General features: G+C 54.1%; 1 protein-coding gene across 1 annotated transcript in view; it reads left to right on the top strand.

The window, feature by feature from the left end:
- Positions 1-217: 217 nt before the first annotated feature.
- The window catches only part of WT1 (WT1 transcription factor), a 38229-nt gene continuing 19408 nt past the window's right edge, over positions 218-19038 (top strand). The window contains exons 1-4 of the mRNA XM_062576448.1: positions 218-695; positions 5271-5393; positions 5616-5718; positions 12028-12105. Of these exons, the coding sequence (XP_062432432.1) occupies positions 305-695; positions 5271-5393; positions 5616-5718; positions 12028-12105 (695 nt within the window). The 5' untranslated portion in view covers positions 218-304. The remainder of the gene's footprint in view (positions 696-5270; positions 5394-5615; positions 5719-12027; positions 12106-19038) is intronic.

The raw sequence follows: 19038 nt of genomic DNA, 5'->3' as shown, positions 1-19038 counted from the left end.
CTGTGCCCCCCTAGCGCGCACACGCACACGCGCACACGCACAGCGCCCTGCGCTGCGAGCGGGTGCAAGCCCGGAGGCGATCCTGGAGAACAACCTCTCCCTGTCGCTGTTGCCGGCTCCCGCAGGGCTGGACCCGGGGAGCTGCGTCGCGGAGCAAACTTCCCCCAAGGGGCTGAGCTCGCCAGCCTGGTGCCTGCAGCCGGAGCCGGCCTCCGGCTTGGCAGGCAGGGGCCAGGTGTCCTGGAATAAGTGCGGCCCGGGGGCAGACTGGCTGCCCGGCGGCAGGCAGAAGGTCTGCGAGCAGATGGGGTCCGATGTCCGAGATCTCAACGCGCTGCTGCCCTCCGTGCCCTCCCTGCCGGGCAACAGCAACTGCACCATGCCGGTGAGCAGCGCGGCGCAGTGGGCGCCCGTCCTGGACTTCCCCCCGGGAGCCTCGTACGGCTCGCTGGGGCCGCACTCCTTCATCAAGCAGGAGCCGAGCTGGAACGGGTCGGACCCGCACGAGGAGCAGTACCTGAGCGCCTTCACCGTCCACTTCTCGGGCCAGTTCACAGGCACGGCCGGGGCTTGCCGCTACGGGCCCTTCGGCGCGCCGCCGCCCAGCCAGCCGCCCTCCAGCCAGGCTAGGATGTTCCCCAACGGGCCCTACCTGCCCAACTGCCTGGAGAGCCAGCAAGCCATCCGGAACCAGGGTAAGGGCCGCGCCGCCGGGCGCCCCGCAGGCATCGCCCTGCGCTGCCCTGCTCTGCCGGGCCGCGCTCGGGGCAAGCAGCAAGCCGGGCCGGCCGGGCACGGCTGGGCGAGCCAGCCCTCCGTGCCTCCCCGCGGAGCGGGCTCCACGGCGGTCTGCAGAGATCCGGGAGCCGCAGGTTGCTCCGGCTCCGGGCGGCGGGCTGCGGCGGGTGGCTCTCCCGCCGGCTGCCGGTGCATCCCCGCTCGCTTGGAGCAGCCTCGCTCCTCGCCAAGCTGTGTTTGGGCCGGGCACGGCGCAAGTCCCGTAACGGGAGTGGGGTCGGTATCCTGAGGCAATTCTCTCTGAAAATCTCGGGCGGGGAGGAGGGAATTACCTCCGAACCGGCCCCGACCTCCGAAGACTGTTGTTCACATGTTGCTGCTTTCGATTCGCTTGTCGAGGTAGCCTTGCGAGCGCCGAATCCCCCCAGGCCGGAGAATATCCGTAGGAGCGGCGCAGGCCAGCCGAGGAGCAGCTTTGTTTCTTCCAAGCAGCTCCCTGGCCGGAGCAGGCTGAACGGTGCAGCGCTGCGGACTCCGCTGTTCGCACTGTCCTGAGAAATTCCCGTGGGCTGCAGGGCCGGGGCGATCGATCAGCAGATCGGGCTTACCATCTAGGAGTTTTTCCTCCCGTGGCTGCAGTTGAAACATCTGCCGGTGCAAAGCGGGGAGGCGGAAGGCAGAGGCAGAGAGTGCGCGGAGAGCTTGCTAGCGCGCTTTCCCCCGCAAGCGCGTGTTGCGGCGCGCCGGCCCCGCAGCGCCGGCCCAGGGCGAGCTGCCGGGCCGTGCGGCCGAGGGTCTCGCCCCGCCGCCGCCCCAGCCGAGGGGACGCGAGAGCGCAAGGGGCAGCGGGCGCGGGCCCTGCCGGAGCGCAGCGGCCGCGGCCTGCTCGGCACGCTTGCACGGCCTCTGCGGCGGCGCCGTGGGCGACCTCGCCAGCGCGGGTTAAAAGCGACGCCAGAAGTTGTTGGGGGGCTTGTCTTGCCTGAAGGGGCTTGGTTTGGCCCGCCTGCGGCCCAGGAAGAAGCCTCAGGCCTGCAGGTATGTTGGTAGCACCTTGCCCCACATACGCAGAGGCGCACTGGGGTGACCGGCCCGGCGGGACCCGGGCGTTTCGGGTTTTCCCTTTGCTGGCGGCTGGCGAGGGGAGGCAAAGTCGGGGGCGAGAGCGGCGGCCGAGGCTCGGCGGTGCGGGCTTGGGGCCCCCGGCCAGGGGCGCCCCGAGGCCCGCGGGGACACTGGCTTGGAGGAGAGGCGATGGCGGAGGCGGGAGCACACAGCAGCGCGCCGGGTTCAGCCCCGCGGCGAGCGGGGCGGCGGCGGGCGGTGCCGGGCGCAGCCCCAGCGCTCCGGTCCGCTGCCGCGCTGCCGCCGGCCCTGCGCCAGCTCGGCCGGGAGGTGCGCGGCGGCGCGGGGAGCTCGGCTGGCGATGTCGGCTGCGCCGCGCTGGCGGGGGGAGCCGGGGGTGCCGTGTGCCCCGTAGCTCCGGGGGTGGCCGGGAGTAGGCTGCGATGACCCCAGCAGAGAGCACGGCGGGCGAGGAAGGATTCGGCGGGATGTTTTTAGGCGTCTGGAATTCAGAAGCTCTCCATGAGGATATTTAATCGCAGGCCAGAAATGGCGACGAGAAGGCGGGGGGAAGGGTGAGAGGTTTAAACTCGCCCCTGGGTGCGTGAGCGTGGCGAGCTGTGCCCGGGTCATTGATGGATAAGGTAGCTGCGATCCTGCTCTCTCCGATCTCGTCTGATTTAAACCACCCTAAAGAGAAACGGAGCCTTTAATGCACAAAAACACAGAGCCCGAATTGGCAGCTGCCTCGGCCCGAGCACGACTGAGTGCGGACGGACCCCGCAGCTCGTGAGGAGACCGGTATCTTCCCCAAGAGAGCAGATGTCTGGGAGATCCCAAATTCAGCAGATAGCCGGTCTCCTGGGCTCTGCGAGCAGTGCTCAGTTACAGCCGTGCAGGTGTGTGTCAAGAGAGCTGGGGCCCGGCGCCGTTACGTATGTCATGCATTAAATGCCTGCAGCCCCCCTGCCCGGTCCGGGAGCCGGAGGGCAGGCGCGTTGCGCGGGGAGCCCGGCGACACCGGCTCCCCACGGCTGCTCCGCGGCGACCTGCGCGCCCGGCGAGGCGGGGGGTGTCCCGCAGCTCGGGCTGAGTCCCCGCAAGGCAGCGCTGGGCTTAGCCACAACTGTTTTCAGAGGCACGCGGCTAACTCCTTCGGCAAAGAGGAATTCGGCAAAGGGTGTTTGCTTTCTTTTCTTCCTTCCTTCCTTTCTTTCTTTCTTTTTTTCTCTTTTTTTTTCTTTTTTTTTTCTGTGGATGGATAAAATGTTCTTGCTTTGGCTCTCCTCAAGGTTGAACTCGTGTTTTTTTTTAGCCAGTTCCCCCGACCGTGGGAAAGACACTACCTTGGCTCTGCGATGACATTTCTGCCAAGTCTAGGATGGGGTGTGGGGGGAAATAAGCTTTGAAACCTCTGCCCAATTTTCCTCTTCCCGTTCGCCTGTCTCTTTCATCCAGATGGGCTCCTCCAACAACTGGATTCATCCAGCAGGCCCCGTTCTCCAGCAGATGTACAACTTTTAATTATTTTCAGCACATTTTAATCAGGCCTGGTTCTGATAACGCCCTAATTAAAGAGACCTCGCTATCGGCAGCTCGGTTCAGAACTCAACTTTCTTATCACATTCCTGAAGCTTTGGGTCAGGCAACACCGGAAAATGCGGCCAAAACATCGTTCTGCTCCGAGCACAGTTTTGAAGGTCACCAAAAGTCTGCTCCGGGCCAAAAGTAACGTAGAAAGTGTCAGTGTTTTCAGAAAGTTAAAAAAGAGGCAGAGGGAAAAGGGGAAAAGGGAGTTGAAGGTTGAGCCTCTACCCTGAGGGCTAAGGGAGGAGATAATGCAGCGAGAAACAGCTGTGGGATGCGAGTCCGTAAGGTACTGGCCTGTCAGCGCTGCTTGCATCGCCGCGGAGGGAGCCCTGCGAGGGGGAATGTGGGATGGATCTGGCCGAGGAAAAGAAAGTCCCAGCTCTGGAGTCCAAGGGCTGGCTTAAAATCATCGCCAAGGTGAAGGTTTCAAAGTCTTTAGGACCTTTTCTTTCTTTCTTTCTTTCTTCTTTTTTTTTTTTTCTTTCCCCCGTGCCTATGGCTCCCTTTATTTCTCCCGCACAACTCTGCAGGTTAATTAAATTCTGTAACGTCGCTGGATCCAGGCTGTCTACAGAGACAATAAAATGGAGAAGCAACCCTTTGCTGCCTCTCCGTTTTATTGTCTCTGAAAAATTCCGGTGCTGCTGATCGCGGGGATACAGCAGGTCTACTGTACAGCGCCGGACACTGGGGAGCCCCAACGCGACGCGTCTCGAAGGAGACGAGAGGCAGCGCCGAGGGCTCCGTACCAATCCCCCCCACCACATTCAAAATTAAAATAATCAGCTTTAACCCCCAGTCACATGCCAGCTGCAAGAGGATGCCCTTGCTAGAAGAAGTAGGTGAAGAGAGAACTGCGTTTGAGAGAGTTCTCGTGCTTGAGTTGGTTTATTTTCCCAGCCTACGTGGAGTTTTTGTTTTGTTTTGTTTTTTGGAAGAGTGACTCTCGGAGGAGCTTGTTTCTCGGGGTAAATGCTGATGAGCCGAGAAGTCTCTGAGATAATATTACTTTGTAATTACTTTTTTAGCTGAAGTTGTTTAGCCAGCTCCAAGTCATTAATGAAAGTTGGTGTCCAAGCACCTGATTTACGATTTAGTGTCGGCCCGAGGTCAGCAGAGGTGGTCTCTTTCCATCTGAATCTGCTCGGTGTAGGAAACAAAATAAGCTGTTTATTATTTTGGAGAGCAATTTTTGCTGAAAGGAGGAGTTTTATTTTTGCATGTAACATTCCGCCTCTTTATTGCAGACTCCTCAGAAAGCTGCCCTAAAAAAAAAAAAAAAAAAAAAAAAAAAAAAAAAAAGAGCGAGAGATTAAAGGGTAACTTCTAAATTGGAAACGGCAGAGGAGTACACAGAGCAGATGGGAATCTTCCTCTTTAATATGAGCAACAATTAATGAAAACATCCTTTTTATTACCGAAGCCGATCTGTTCTCTTTAACCATGAACGAAACTTCCGACTTTCGGCCCTTCAGAGCGGGCTGCCTGGCTGGCCTCTCCCGCGGGGCCGCTCTGCGCCCCTCGACGCGGCACCTGGCCCGGCCTGGCCCCGCAGCGCGGCAGCCCGGGCCGCGGGGCTCCCCCCGCACCGCCCGGTGCCGGCGGTCCTGCAGCGGGTGCCTGCGTGCTGGGGGGGGGGGGGGGAAGCGAACGAAGGTGCCAAATCGTGGTAGGCTTCTTCCCCACCGGGGTCGGGAAGATAGGCTGGAGCCAGAGCAGTAAATGCCGAGTATTTGGGCAGCCCGCGGCGCTGTGTGGGTGCTGTGTGGGTGCTCTGCGGTGCCTGCGGGTGGCGGGGAGCGGGAGCTCCCGTTGCTCGCCGAGCAGGGCCGGGGCCAGGCGGCCGCCTCCTAATTCGGCTGTTGTCTTCCCGGCAGGTTACAGCACCGTGGCGTTTGATGGGACTCCGAGCTATGGCCACACGCCGTCTCACCACGCTGCGCAGTTTACAAACCACTCTTTCAAGCACGAGGACCCCATCACCCAGCAGACCTCGCTAGGTAATTTCGGCCGCCGCGCCCGGGAGGCCCCAGGGCGCCTCGCGCAGCCCTGCCTCCGCGGGGCCCGCGCCGCGCTGCGCCGCGCTGCGCCGCGCCGGGGGCTGCGCGGGCGGCGGCGCGGAGCTGGCGCGGCCCGAAGGCCAGCGGTGCGGCCCTGCGGCCCCCGCAGCGCTGGCCTGGCGGAAGAGGCCGGGCGTTGACTCTCTCCTGCTTTCTCTGCAGGTGACCAGCAGTACTCGGTGCCCCCCCCGGTGTACGGCTGTCACACGCCCACAGACAGCTGCACGGGCAGTCAGGCCCTGCTCCTCCGGACCCCCTACAACAGGTACCTCCGGCAGGGAGCTTTGCCCCCTCTTCTTTACACGAGATGCGCGCTGGTTGTTGCTCGGACGTGTCCTCTGCCCCGCGTGTCGCTCAAACTGCTTTTTCTTTCCTGCAGGCAAACATCTATTTTCCCCCTTAAAAAAAAAGGAAAAACAAATCACACATACTAACCCCCCCCCCAAACCAAACCCCATAAACGCTGCCCCCTACCACGCCGGGACCCGCCGTGTCTCAGGGCTTTCCCTCCGCGGGCTGGAGTCCGCTGGTGGCGGCGTCGCCCGGGGCCCGGGCTCTGCCGCCCACCTCGGGCGCCGCTCGGCGGCGGCGGCGGCTCGCTCCCGGGCGGCGCGGCCGGAGCCGGGGCCGGAGCCGTCCCGGAGCCGTCCCGGAGCCCGCTGCTGCGCAGCGTTTGCGCTTGGCCCGGACGCGCCCTCGCCGCCCATCCGTGCGCCAGGAGCCGGCGCCGCCGGCTGCAGGGCAGCCGCTACTCCCAAGCGGGAGCCGATGCGGGGACGGCAGCCGTCGCGGGGGCTCACGGCCCCCCTCGCTTCGGCTCCGGCCGCAGCGCGCAGCCGTCGGCGCGGCGCTGCGAGGCCAGGGAAAGCCCGCGCCTGCCCCGCGGCCCGCTGCCGGCGGCCCCGCTCCGCTCGTCCCCGGCGGGGGGAGGCGTGTGAGCGCCGCCCGCGCTGGGCGGCGGCGGCGACGGGCGAAGCGCGGCTCGGGGAGCGGGCGGGCAAGTAAGAATTAGCTCAGCTAAGAAACTTCATCTTGCGGACCGAGAGCCTCCCGATGGCTCCCGGTAGCCAAGGGGGCCGGCCTGTGGAGAGACTGTTTTCTGAGAACGGGGCAATAAAGGTGTTAGATTTCCTTGCTGGGAGAAAGGTGTATCTGGAATTTTGTTCTAAGCGCGAACCGTCTTTGCAAACAGAAGTGTCCTTTGCAAACGCGGCTTCCCGTTTTCCTCGGTCTGGCATGGGGGATGGGCGTGCCTCTTGCAGTTTTACAACGTGTTTAGTGAGCAAAGAAGTTACCCAAAATTTATTCTTCAACTTTTTGTGAACTTGGAGCCAGTCCCGTATCTCCGAGTTGCTAAGTAACTCGCGCACACAAAACAATATGCCTCTGCGAAGGAAGCTGCGAGCGGCTCTTCTTATAGGCTGGTTATATCATCTCTGATTAATCAACACTGGACGCGGGACAACAAAATTCTGTCACTTCCAGAAGCCACTTCGCTAATGAACGTGAGTTGACGTCAAGGGAAGGAGGGAATGAGGTAATGAAGGAAGGAAAGAAGGCCATGCCGAGAGATTAGCCTGCAGAATAATTGGCGGGGAGAGCTCCCGCGCCGAAGTGACAGCGATTGCTCGCCTCGCGGGGAAATCTATAAATATGATTTGCAGGGAGGCTCGGAAGGGCAGCGCGGAGGCGGCGCGGGCAGGCGGCGCCCGGGAGCACTGCCGAGCCTCCCGCAGCCCCGCGGCGCCTCGCAGCTCGCGGCGCCGCCCCGGCGCTGCCGCGTGCGCTGCGCCCGGCCCGGCCCGGCCCGGCCCGGCCCGCGCCGGCGAAGCGGCCTCCTCGCCCGGCGCGGCACCTCGCTCCGCCCGCGTTTGCTCGTCGGCCGCGAGCGCTGGAGTCGTCCAGGCTCAAGAGAAGGCTGAGGCTGCTCCCTCGGGTGGGAGGCTTCGCTCCCTAGGAGAGCCGGCGCGAAAGCTTCTGCTCAAGCCCCTCTTTCACTTCCCCGACGAGCAGCTTCGTTTCTTGCAGCGGGGTGTGGAAAGTGTGGTCTGAAGGATGCTTCATTCCTTGTCCTTCCGCTGATGTAACCGTTCTCACTTGCGCTAATTATATTTAACGGAGCAAGCCCAGTCCTGAGATACATGATTCCAATAGGAAGCCGCTACTTGTGCTCAGGAGAGGATCTCTTTCCTCCAGCTTTCCAGCCCCTGCCTCTGCTAAGGAAGTTATCGGGGGAGGAGTGCGAGCACGGCTTGGTGTCTCCGTAAGGCCGCCCTCGGACCCCTGCCGGTGCTTTGGGACTCGGAGCCCGGCGCGGATGGGGAGCTGGGATCCCACCGGACTTGAGCTACACTGCAGAGCCGATTTCTTCCCCGCGTTAGCTTTGATCCTACTCTGCTCCCTGGGAGGTTTACGACTTACTTCATTAGGATAAGGATTAAGCCCTTAAACCTCCCTGGAGCCCGTATTGGTGCGTGGGGGTATCAGTCAGGGCAGAACTTGTTCCAGGGCGAGGGAAAGCTCCTATTTGTACAAAGCGTGCTCCAAGCAGGCTGAACAGGTGGGTGAGCTCCAGTCTGCCTCCTCTTGTCCCCATGTCCACATGTTCAAAAGCAGCTGGGGGAAAAAAAAGGAAACCTTTCTCCTTCCTGATTTTCCTACTTCACGAGTTTTTTTTTCCTAGAGATTGTAATCAAGGAAAGTGGGTGACTAATTACCCTGCAGAAACGAACGTGACTCATTAGCCACATTTGCAATGGCCTGAAAAACGACTGCACTCGTTGAAAACCGATTTGGTGGACGCTTTATTATTATTACTACTGTTATTATTTTAAAGAAGATGTTGGTTCCATACCCCCTCTGCCAAGATTTATTTTGCTTTTCGGAGTCCAAGACAAGTCTGCCAGCTCTGTTTTGTCAACTGCTGGCTCAGTTGCCGCCTCTGAGCGACGGGGAAGGAAATGATGGCAATAAAGCTGTTGGCCGCCCGTGCTCGGTGCTCGGTGCTCGGTGCGCGTCTCTGTGCGCGCTTGGCCGCGCTGCAGAGCGCGCACCGAGCACGCAAGGGTGAACATGCCGGCATCACTGCGATGCTCAGATCGCCTCTGCGGCGCCCGCAGCTCCCTCCCTTTCCCCTGCTGCAGGACTGAGCCGAAGGGGTGCTGAAGGTAACGGAGCCCGTCGTCTCGACCATGGGCTTTGGTCCCCCGCCCATCCACCTCAGCCAAGGCTTCGGTTCTCCTTGGCCTTGCCCTCGGTCTCACTGAACTCCATCTCTCCCTTTTCACCGCCTCGGAGCTCTGCAGAAGCCCCCAGATGAGCCCCCAAAGGTTATTCTTCTTCGAGGAGAGACGGAGCAGGAAAAGCAGCAGTCGGGTGGAGCAGAAACGAGCCACGTCCCAGTGATGCTCGCGTTCCCCGTTCCTCGTCCTCTCCGGAGCTGCGTGCAAGAAGCCACCCGAGCCGCTGCCGGCTTCACCCTCTCTGCCGCCCGCGGCAGCCGCCGCCCGCCCCAGGGCCCGAGCGCGGCTCCGCGCCCCGCCGCCTTGCGCGGAGCCGCGCGGACTGCGCGCGGCGGGGCGCGCAGAGGCGGAGCGCAGCCTCGCCCGCGGGGAGCCGCGGCCGGGTCTGGGCGCAGATCTGCGTAAACCCCCCCACCTCCCCCCCCGTCCTGGCTCCCCCGCGGAGCCCCCGGGCTGGCTGGCAGGCAGCAGCGGCTGGCGGGCGGGTCCAGGGCCGAGGACCTTTCCCTTGCCCCGCTTACCAAGGCAAAGCAGCCAGGAAGGCGGCAGCTTGGAAGAACTGGTTAAAAGACCATCATTCTTGCACTGGAAGCAAAAGTGTCTCTGAAATCTCTCGCCTCGGCAACTACTTACTCTGCGTTTATGGCACAGCTCGCCTCCTCTGCCAAGGAGTGCCGCGGCGGTTGTTGAGAGCTAGACATGGATGACAAACCTGCACAGATTGCAAGCGTGCATTAGATGACTAGCGTTTGTGGGTCCATTAAAATAGTGATGTGAACTTTTCTACCTCGCACTGTTTAATGTAGTAAACATGCTCAATGTTGAAAATTTACTGTGAGTCACACTTACAAAGACTTTAAAAGTGGAGGAGTCTCAGTTCAGATTATAGCTCTTTCTGTGCAGAGGTCAAGAACTCGGTAATACTGCAATGCAGGCCAAAACAAACTCTATATGATCTACTACTGGTTTCCTTTTAAGTTCCCTTTTTGCTCAGCGTTGACTTCCTTTTATTCCACTCCAACTTACATTAATCCCTGTTGTAGAAATGTTCCCCCCCTTCCTCTCGTTTCTCTTTAAAAGCATCTCCGTAATGAAAATAAGTTATTTTTAGTGTCTTTGTGGCCGTTTGGAGGGCCAGTGATTCAGATTGGAATCAATGCAGGCATATCCCCAGAGACTGCGCTTTCCTTCTCATAATTCAAACCTCATTCAAAGCAAAGATTTTGAGTGGAGCTGTTAATTCCATGAGATCATCTTATGGTCCTGTCAATAATAAACCATGCTGAAGCGTAAATGGAGTCAGGGATGTCCTGTTCTGTATCACATGTCAGAGGCGATGTATTTAGTCCTCTGTCGATGCCCGATGGCCCTGGGGCAGACCGAAGCAAACGCGACACTTCCTGCCGGCGGCCTTGCTCGCGGAGGGGCGCCCAGCGGCGCCCTACAGGCTCCGGCTCCGGCGCTGGGGCCGGGCTGCAGCTGCCCCCGGCCCCGGCCGCCGCGGGCGGCGCCGCTGCCCTTCGCGGGCCGCCGGAGCCCCTCGCGCTGCCCGTCTCCCCGCCGCCGGCTCTCGCCCCGCGGGTGTCCTGCCGCGCTTCCCCGCCGAGGGGCACCGAGGGGCCGCGGCGGGGCGGGCGCGGGCGCCGGCTGCCGCGGGCACCCTCGTCCCCGGGCCGCGGCCCCGCAGCGGCGCCCGGGGCTCGGCCGCAGAGCGCAGGTCCGCTCGTCCTGCTTCCCGCGGACGGGTGCGCCGAGCTCGGCCTGCCCGAGAGCCGCCCCGGGCTCCCCTCAGAGGGCGAATCCCGCTGCCGCCCCGCTGTTAAGCTGCTGGAGCTGCAGACCAGGGACCGCGGCGCGGCTGTAAATTGGGGAGGGCACGAGAGAGCCGTAACGTGTAGGCGAAGACAGTGAGCTGTGGCTTCACTTCGTCTCTAAAAATCGCGCTGGTTTCTCAGAGGTTCGTTTTGGACACTGTCACCCAAACGCGGCATGCAATACAGTGGCTGCTAGCTAGTGACAAGATGAATAAGTGTATTGCTTTATGAAAAAGCAAAGGAGGGGAAAAAGTGGATATTGTGGGGGAGGCTCTTATAAATGAACTGTCAAGCGAAAGAAAGTTAAAGGGAAATCTCCTGCTGTAAATGCATCGGGCGGGTACTTCTAATAAAAATCAGGGTCCTGGAGGAATTAATTACAGCAGCATTACAGGAAGAATTCGTGGAATTGCAAAACGTAGTTGGCACAGGCCAGCACGAACTGCTATTGCAAATGGGGAAACTGCAGGAGAGTTTAACAATCCCCGAGCTGATATGCAGGACATTGTAGTAGCATAATAGCAGTTCAGACACGCTAATGAATAATAGTGTCCAGTGATACAGACAAATGATATTACACATACTTCGAGATTGAAGTCACTTAATTTGTTTTTATATGCAAAAGCTTCCCACTGGAATCTGGCTTTTTAGGTCGCTTCTACCTGCCACGAAACGAGAAAAAAATTTAGCCCTGTTCTCATAGCAGAATGCTATAAATCCGCTGCGTGAGCGCCGCGAGTCGAGGTGTAATTAATCAGCGGAGCCGCGCGTTTGCTGCGCGTGGCTGTTCCCCGGCGCGGGCGGCGGCGGCAGAGCCGGCGGGCCCGGCGGCGCGGGCAGCTGCGCAGCCGCGCCCCGCTGCGCGCCCCTCCGCGCGCCCCTCCGCCGGCCTCGGCGGCTCCTCGCGCGCAGAGCGCGCTCCGCGGGGGATCGCCGCGGGGGCTGCGCCCCTGCTCCGCGCCGAGGCCGCCGCGCCGTGCCAGAAAAAGAGAAAAAAGTGTATTCCAGTTGTGAATTTAGTTTATCGTTCAACCACTCAATTTTTCTTTCGCTTGTCAAGCCCCTATATGTAGCCACATCCATCATTAGTCACGATAGCTGCTTCAGTCCATTAACCACGTGATCTTTTACACTCTTGGTTAAAACAGTTAACAGATTTGCCTTTTTTAAACAAATAATCTGCTTGGTTAACCCACAAGTCGGCGTATATTCGTTTCATTCATTTAAATGTGTCAATATCGGGTATTACTTTCCTGTAAGGAAAGAGTTCTACGTCTCAGATTTCAGCAGATGAAAAATGAACCTGTGGATCAACAGAGATTTTTCTTTTCACTGCATAGCCATTTCTTCCCTCTTTTAAAATTGATATTACATTGATAAATGGGATTATGTAGAATAATTTCACTTGCTGCTGTTATATGCTTAAAAACAAGTAACAAATAATAATGTTGCTATTTTGACTTAGTTCTAACCTGATCACAGTAATTTTAGTTCTAATTCTAGATATTTTCATAACAGTGACAATTTATACCAAATGACCTCACAGCTTGAATGCATGACATGGAATCAAATGAACTTGGGATCTACATTAAAGGGGTAAGGCGTTTCATTATTTTGCAATCTTTTACGCTAGCGTAGTGATGTTTAAACGTATTTTTTATTTTACGAACTGAGTACGGTCACTAGCATGAAGTAAATTCTGACCAGTACTGAAAATGGCTCACCGTCTGGCTGTAGCTTACCGCGTTTTTAACAAAAATTTTATTGAACTAGTAAGCGTTACGTTGCTGATTCGTTCATGCCTGTTAAGTTAAATGGTAAATAGTTAAAAGCTACGTTTTCCCTTAGAGTCTCAGTCCGTCCGTAGATCGGGGGACGAAGTGGTAATGTTTTCCGGAGGGTGTTGTCTTTCTGTGTTAAAGCAGTTCTCCCCGCAGGAGCGTGCGCTGGCTGCGCACTTGCTAAGCGTCTCGCAGAGCCTCATCCCGGACCTGGCCGCCCGCCGCGCCGACGGCTGCTACCGGGCGGCTGCGGGCTGCGGCTGCGGGCTGCACCCCCGCGACGAGGCGGCGCCCGCCGCTCCTCCGGCGCCTGGAGACGCGCAGCGGCTGCTCCCGGCCCCGGCCCCGGCCCCGGCCCCGGCCCCGGCCCCGGCGGGGGGCCGCGGCCCCTCGGCGCTCCCCGCCGGGCTCGTCGCCTCTCCCCGCCGTCCCTCCTCCCTCCCGGGCCCGCGTCCTGTGTGCCGGCGCTCCCCGCTTCCTTCCTCCCGGCCATTGTCGCCCTCCCACCTGCCGGGAAGAGGCTCCGGCCCGCCCCCCCGCGCCGCTTCCTGCCGCCGGCCCGCCAGGAAGGCCCCGAGGCGCCGCGGCCCCGCGGGGGCGGCCGCCGGGGGGCAGCGCTCCGCCGGGCCCCGCCGGGCACCTGCGCCCCGCCCGCAGGGGCCCCGCGGCCCGCGGCGGAGCTCGCCGCGGCGGGGCAGCCGCAGTGCGGGCGCGGGGCTGCCCTGGCAGAGCCGGTGCCTGAGCGAAAGGGCCCCGCTGATCCCCCGCAGGCCCCTCGATCCTAGCCGAGATGCGGCCCAAGGCCCTGTGCTCTGCGGCGCGCTGAGCAGCAGGCTGCGTTTCAAAGCCCCCCTGCGAAGGTAGGTGCCGGCAGCTGGCTTGGGGCTGCTCTCCCAGCCAAGCGTGTGCTGAGGGCCTCGGCTGAACAGCAGCTCTCAAAAAGCCAGTGCTGGATGTATGCTCTCACGTAGCTGTCCCCAGCTGTGAAAACCTTGTCCGGTATGGACATCGTGTACAATGCTGTAGCATGATAAAGGAGAAAATATTATGGATCTGCTTCTAGCTCATTCACAAGTGGTGTTTGAAGGTTAGAGGCACAAGATAGTAGCATAGTAAACTATCTGTGCTGCAATGAACTGGTGAATTGAGCCTGAAGAGATCCATCAAGGAGCTCTGTTGCTGCAGAGAAGATCCCCAAATCCCACAGTTGTGTACAGTCCAGCCTCTTTGCTGACTCTCTCTTTTTAAAGGTTATTTCCTACTTTTCTTTTCCTGAAGTGTTTGTGATTTCCCCTCTAAACTGTACCCTTCGTTGCAATATTAGACACTGTTTTGTCTCTTCTGGAGAAAATATCCTGCAAAATGGAGAAACACATCAACCTTGACTGAGGTCCAAGTTATTAAAGCAAGGAAGAGGTTATTCTTTGGGGAACTCAGTGAAGGAAAAAAAAAAAAGACACAATAGAAATATTAAAGGAGTACTGAACAAAATAAATGGCTTCTTACTTGTCCAGGAGTCAGACTATTAGCAGTGTAAAGTATGTGACCTAGGATGCATGAAAGGAGGGGAAAAAAAGAGAAAAAAAATCAAGATGAATGATCTATGGTAAAACAAAGTTGAAAGTTTTGGTATAGGCCAAGATTGTAGAATCTGTGGAAAATCAGCGCTAGACATAGCCTCATCACTGGTAATATGAGCCAAAATAGTTATCTGTCTTTTCTGGCTGAGAGTTACAATACGCAGTACCTCCAATCTCAGTTGCCATGAACATAAGGTATTCTTCCCAAGATTTACATCTTTAAAATATATGATCTGTTCATAAGTGATTCCCAGGCGTTTAGTATTTCAGATGCTTTTCTCAATCTTGTAGTTGTAATTTAAAAATTTTGGAATCGATCTTTCTGTTGAAATATGGAGCTTCTATATTCTGTCCAATGATGACAGTCCTTATTTAGCTCCCTTGCCTTGAGTTCTCATGAGCACTTAACTAAGACTCCTACACTTTATAGCAAATGAGAAAACACTAGCAGAAAGTTTTTTCAACTAATTAGAGAACTCTACAATTATATAAAACTTAGGGGTCGTGCACCTTATACTTGATAGTAGACCAGCTCAGTAGCTTGCTTTCTGGGTTCATGTTCAGTGAAAGTTTAATATACTGAAATGAAGCTATTGCCATATATTTTAGGTAAGACTGGTAATAGCTTCTAGGCTTAAGCTGTCTAGCAGTTTCTCTGGTAGCATTCTGTTTTTAGCTGTTTGCATTCTTGCCAATATTTGATTGATCAGCTCCAGAATCTTCTCACTTTGGATTAGAAGTTTGATATTTGGCAAAGGATATTGTCAGGTGGCCAAAACTGTCCTTTTCAGCCATTGTGAAAATCATTGCAGTTGAGTTACAAGCTTCTCAACAGTCCTGCCTGTGCATTAGTAGAAGCAAGAGTCTGGCAACTATCTCATGATTTTATCTGCCTGGAGCCTGCTTCAGCCTGTGGCTTTAAGACTTAGCAGATTTGCTGAAATTTTTTCCTCTCTGGATATTTTAATGTCAGATGCTGGAGCTCAGGGAAAAAAGTTTCATCGTCCCTGTTGCTTTTTGTCTTTTAGTACTTTCAGTAAGTGTAAATATCAGGAAACTGCAGAAGGAATAGCTTGAGTGTCAAGCAGAAGTGGCCAGTAAAAGGTATGGAACAGGGTGCGTGAGCAGCGTTGCTAAATGCTGGAGAGGGAAACATTAGGCGAACAGGGATGGTCTGATGGAGGACAAGAACGTGACAGATTGGCAGGGGACGAGGAGCGATGTAAGTGTGAGGCAGGTAGAAGCAGATAGAAAGGGCTGCAGCTAGACTGCTCCAGAACATGGAGTTGATCCTAGAAGTTGAATTCTAGACGTTTCTACTTGCTGGCAAATCAAAATGGTATCTAGTAGCCCAGAATATGCTTGTCTCTGCAAGGAGTTGTCCTTGGAGGAAAAGACCGCTGCTGCTACCATTCAGTTCAAGTGACCTGAGCTTGTGTTGTAGGTTCTCATGTTCAGTTCTTAACACTGAAGATTGTGTTCAAGCTGTGCTTATAACTCATGTAAAGTCTGATCCACAAGTGAGCTGAGAGTAGTCCGTGTTCACCGCCTTGCGAGCTAATATTTTGATTATGTGACGCCTGTTAGGGCCTTCTCCATTGGGTGGACAAGGGGGAGCTGTCTTAGAGCCTGTGGGAGGTGTTGCACAAACTGGCAACTCCAAGGATCTGAAAGGAAAGGTTTATTTATTTATTTTATTTTTATTTTTACTTTTTTTTGGAACAATTGAGACCTGGTCTGTGTTGTCACAGGAAAACCAGCGGATCCTGTACTTATTAGTTTGAAAGCCCAGGTCCTAGAATGGATGCCCAAATTAGTGGATATCTTTTCCCTCAGTTTTTGTCCTTAGTCTCTTTCTGTTATTTTCTCATTTGTGCAACATGGAAAATACTTCATAGGGTTGTTGTAGAGACAGTCCTCATGACTAGGAAACTCTCATGGCTATTTTGATGAGTTCTGTATAAAAGTGATATGCAAATAATTTACACAGAGCAGGGAATAGATGACGCGTGGTAGACAAGAAGTATAGCCACGTGCACAACAGCAAGGCTTGATAGAAATACTACGTAGTTTTCTCCTTGACTCTCAGAGAAAAAGGAATGATCTGTATTTCCTACAGCCACCTGAAATCTCATATATAACCAGACAAAGTTTAGTTTTGTGCCTCTTGTTTTTATTCAAGTGCTAAATAATGAATGTGTTCCATAGACATTTGTATATATTGCTCTTTGCTCAGACTTAGTGGAAGGAAAATTAGGTATGATCTTTGTAGAACACCATTAAAACAGCATCTAAAGCAAAACAGTGAAAACTTAGTTTGTCTGGGAGATTCAGAAAGGTTTTTCTGTTTACCTATGGAAGTACAATTAGTAAAATTTGGAGATGCAAAACTTCCTACTTGAGTTCAGCTCTGCAGACAAAATGAACTGGGAATGGGTGATGACCTATTGTTCCGACTTTCCTACTGATAGCTGAGTGTCTCATTGAAGGGAAGTCTTGGGTGAAATCTGGTTCCAGTGAGGTCAATGGTAAAAGAACGATTGAAGTCAGGGAGATTAGGGTCCCCTGAAGGTCCAGTGCCTTCATTTCATCAACCAGCTGTTTTTCTCATTGAAGATGGCAGAAGGGCTGTAATCTGTGAAATCACATTTTTTATTATTCCTTCGCCTTGAAAAGTGCAGATAAAAATGCAGCTTTACTCCACCCTCCTTAATAGTGTTAGAGAAAAAACAGGCAGAAATATGATCTTCTATATAACTAATCAGAATCTTTTTGCTGTCTCCATACATATTTTTTCCCATGGTGCTAGGATGGTAAATACTTTAGCAGAGGGAATTAGCTCTATTTCTTTTCCTTTATGTTCTGTTATCAACGGGACTAGCCCACACCCTCTCTTTGCTTCATTTTTTGGCTCTGTTTCTAAACCCTAAAATTCCTGTTCCTGCATTGAAACACAATTAAATTGAGGCTTAATGTGGTGCCTGTTTAATGTAATCTTGCTTTCTGCTTTTTTTTTATTCTTCCAAGTCTGAATCTCATGAATCAATGTGTATTCACATTTCATCTGAAATTTTCTAACTCTGCTTGGTATGCCTTAAAGCTTCCCTTTTTTGGTTTATGAAATAATAATAAAGAAGCTTAACTCTTCAGATTAAGTTGTAGCTGGTTTATACATTAGACAGATAATTTCAGTTTAACAAAGTAAAAATGGTGTTAGAGAGAAATTGCAGCTTGATTATTTTTTTAAAATATTCAGATTAGAATGTCATCTTTATGAGTTTTTTTATAACCACTTAGATTGATACAACTCTCTAAAGCTGCTCTGTTTTTCATCACACATTCTCATCTGTAAAACCTTCATTTTTATTAATCTTTGTACAATCTGTACAACTTTGAGATTAATCATTTTAAAAGAGCTACTCTCCGAGTGTTGAGGATTTGCTGCACTAATGCTAAATGCAAGCATTTCTAAATGCTCTCCAACAGATAGCACTCGCTTAGCATTTTATGCTGCATAAGTATCAGTCTTTGTTTCCCAGTTATCTAGAGTTACATTTTATGGATATGTTTCCAGGTCCATTTATGGCTGTCTAGAACCAAAGGACAAATACGCTGGGCCATTTTTTCATCAGCTGGCTTGGTGAAGTCTAAATATTCATAGTCCAGTTCTGCCTTCGTGCTGCTCCCATTGAAATTAAGGGAGTTACGTATTTACAGGTAAAGGCAGAATGAGACCATGATGCCCAGTCCTGCAGTCCTTACTCGAACAAAAATTCCTATTGGATCTTGACAGATCACTTTGGCTGCATCTTGCTTAGTTCTTACTCCTAGTAGGGCTTGCAGAGGGATTAGCCTTGTGTCTCTCCTAATGATAACTCTGGGCTTTAAGGGGAAGCTTTTTGGATGTTTGGTTGGTGGTTTGTTTGGTGTTTGCCCCTTAGCTTTAGCTGGATTTTTCCTGGGGATTGCTCAGCCCTTGGCGGAAGGGATGTCACCGTGTTGGGGTTTTGGCCAGCGCCTGCAGCAGGGCAGCGTGCGGCTCTGTTGGTGGTTCTCCCGGCTGCCTTCAGTGGTGCCACAGCAGCCCAGGCTGCCAGGGGACACCATGCGGATCCTCCCTGGGAACTAGTCTGTCCCAGAGTACCAGCGCTTACCTACCCTGAGTTATCAGTGTTCGCCTGGGCTGCACCAGAGAATCTCTAATGCATTTTCTTTCTAATCTGTAATACCTATTTTGTTACTGGATCTGGAATGTAAAATGTGGGCTTCACAGTGCCTGGGGGAGATGTAGGATGTTGCCTACTCCCAAAAGACTGCCTGGACAATTTTTCATTGTTTTTATATCTTCGTGAAGGTCAAAGTATATGAGGCATTGTCTGTTTGCCTAGTTGAACATATAATCCCTGACTAGAAAAGACAAAAGTTAAAGATCTCCAACCCTCTTAAGATTTCCTTTTACTTAGTGTACTGCAGGTATAAATTAATCTCTTATTTGTATTGCACTTGTATGTGAGATTTCCTCTGATGATTATCTTTTGAATGCAGTAATGCAGGTGTTCCAGGTTCAGTAATACATTTAGGAGATTCATACTGATTCTTCTATCAGTTCTTTTTTATTTTAGTATATAGATTTTAGCAACATAAAAAAATCTGACTGTGCAAAATGTATAAATTTTGTGGTGTACATCACGGATACATGAGAAAAGAGGAAAGATGTTGAAAGAAAAAAGTTCATATATCACAGTAAAGTTACGGTTGATGCAGGTTAAAGGCTCAAGTTCGAGGGAGCAGTGGTAGGGGCTGACTGTGAAAACTTTCCCTTCAGTGTACCAGTATCTTCACTGGTTTGAGTGAACGTTCACTGTTAATTTCTACCTCTCTGAAGATCAAATTACTCCATATTGCTCCACAGTAAATAACACCTTCTTGCCTGAGAAGTCTCGCATGGCCCATTTTGCCGTCTTTGTCCATACGGCCATGCTGAGCACCAGCCAATGCTGATGTGTTTTGAAAAGGGCACTATGGTTCCTCCTTAAAATGTCCCTTACAGGAAGCTGTTTAAGTAGATGGCTGTTCAGTAGTTTGTATATTATGGGTCAGGAGGCTCTGGAAACAGGTTTTACTCTTCAAGGCTTTGTGGTTTTATGTACAGATATAGTGAAGTATAA

This window comes from Rhea pennata, chromosome 5 (assembly GCF_028389875.1).
Source record: "Rhea pennata isolate bPtePen1 chromosome 5, bPtePen1.pri, whole genome shotgun sequence".
Taxonomy (NCBI): Eukaryota; Metazoa; Chordata; class Aves; order Rheiformes; family Rheidae; genus Rhea; species Rhea pennata.
The sequence above is the reverse complement of the archived record's forward strand: the minus strand, read 5'-3'. Positions and strand labels throughout refer to the sequence as shown.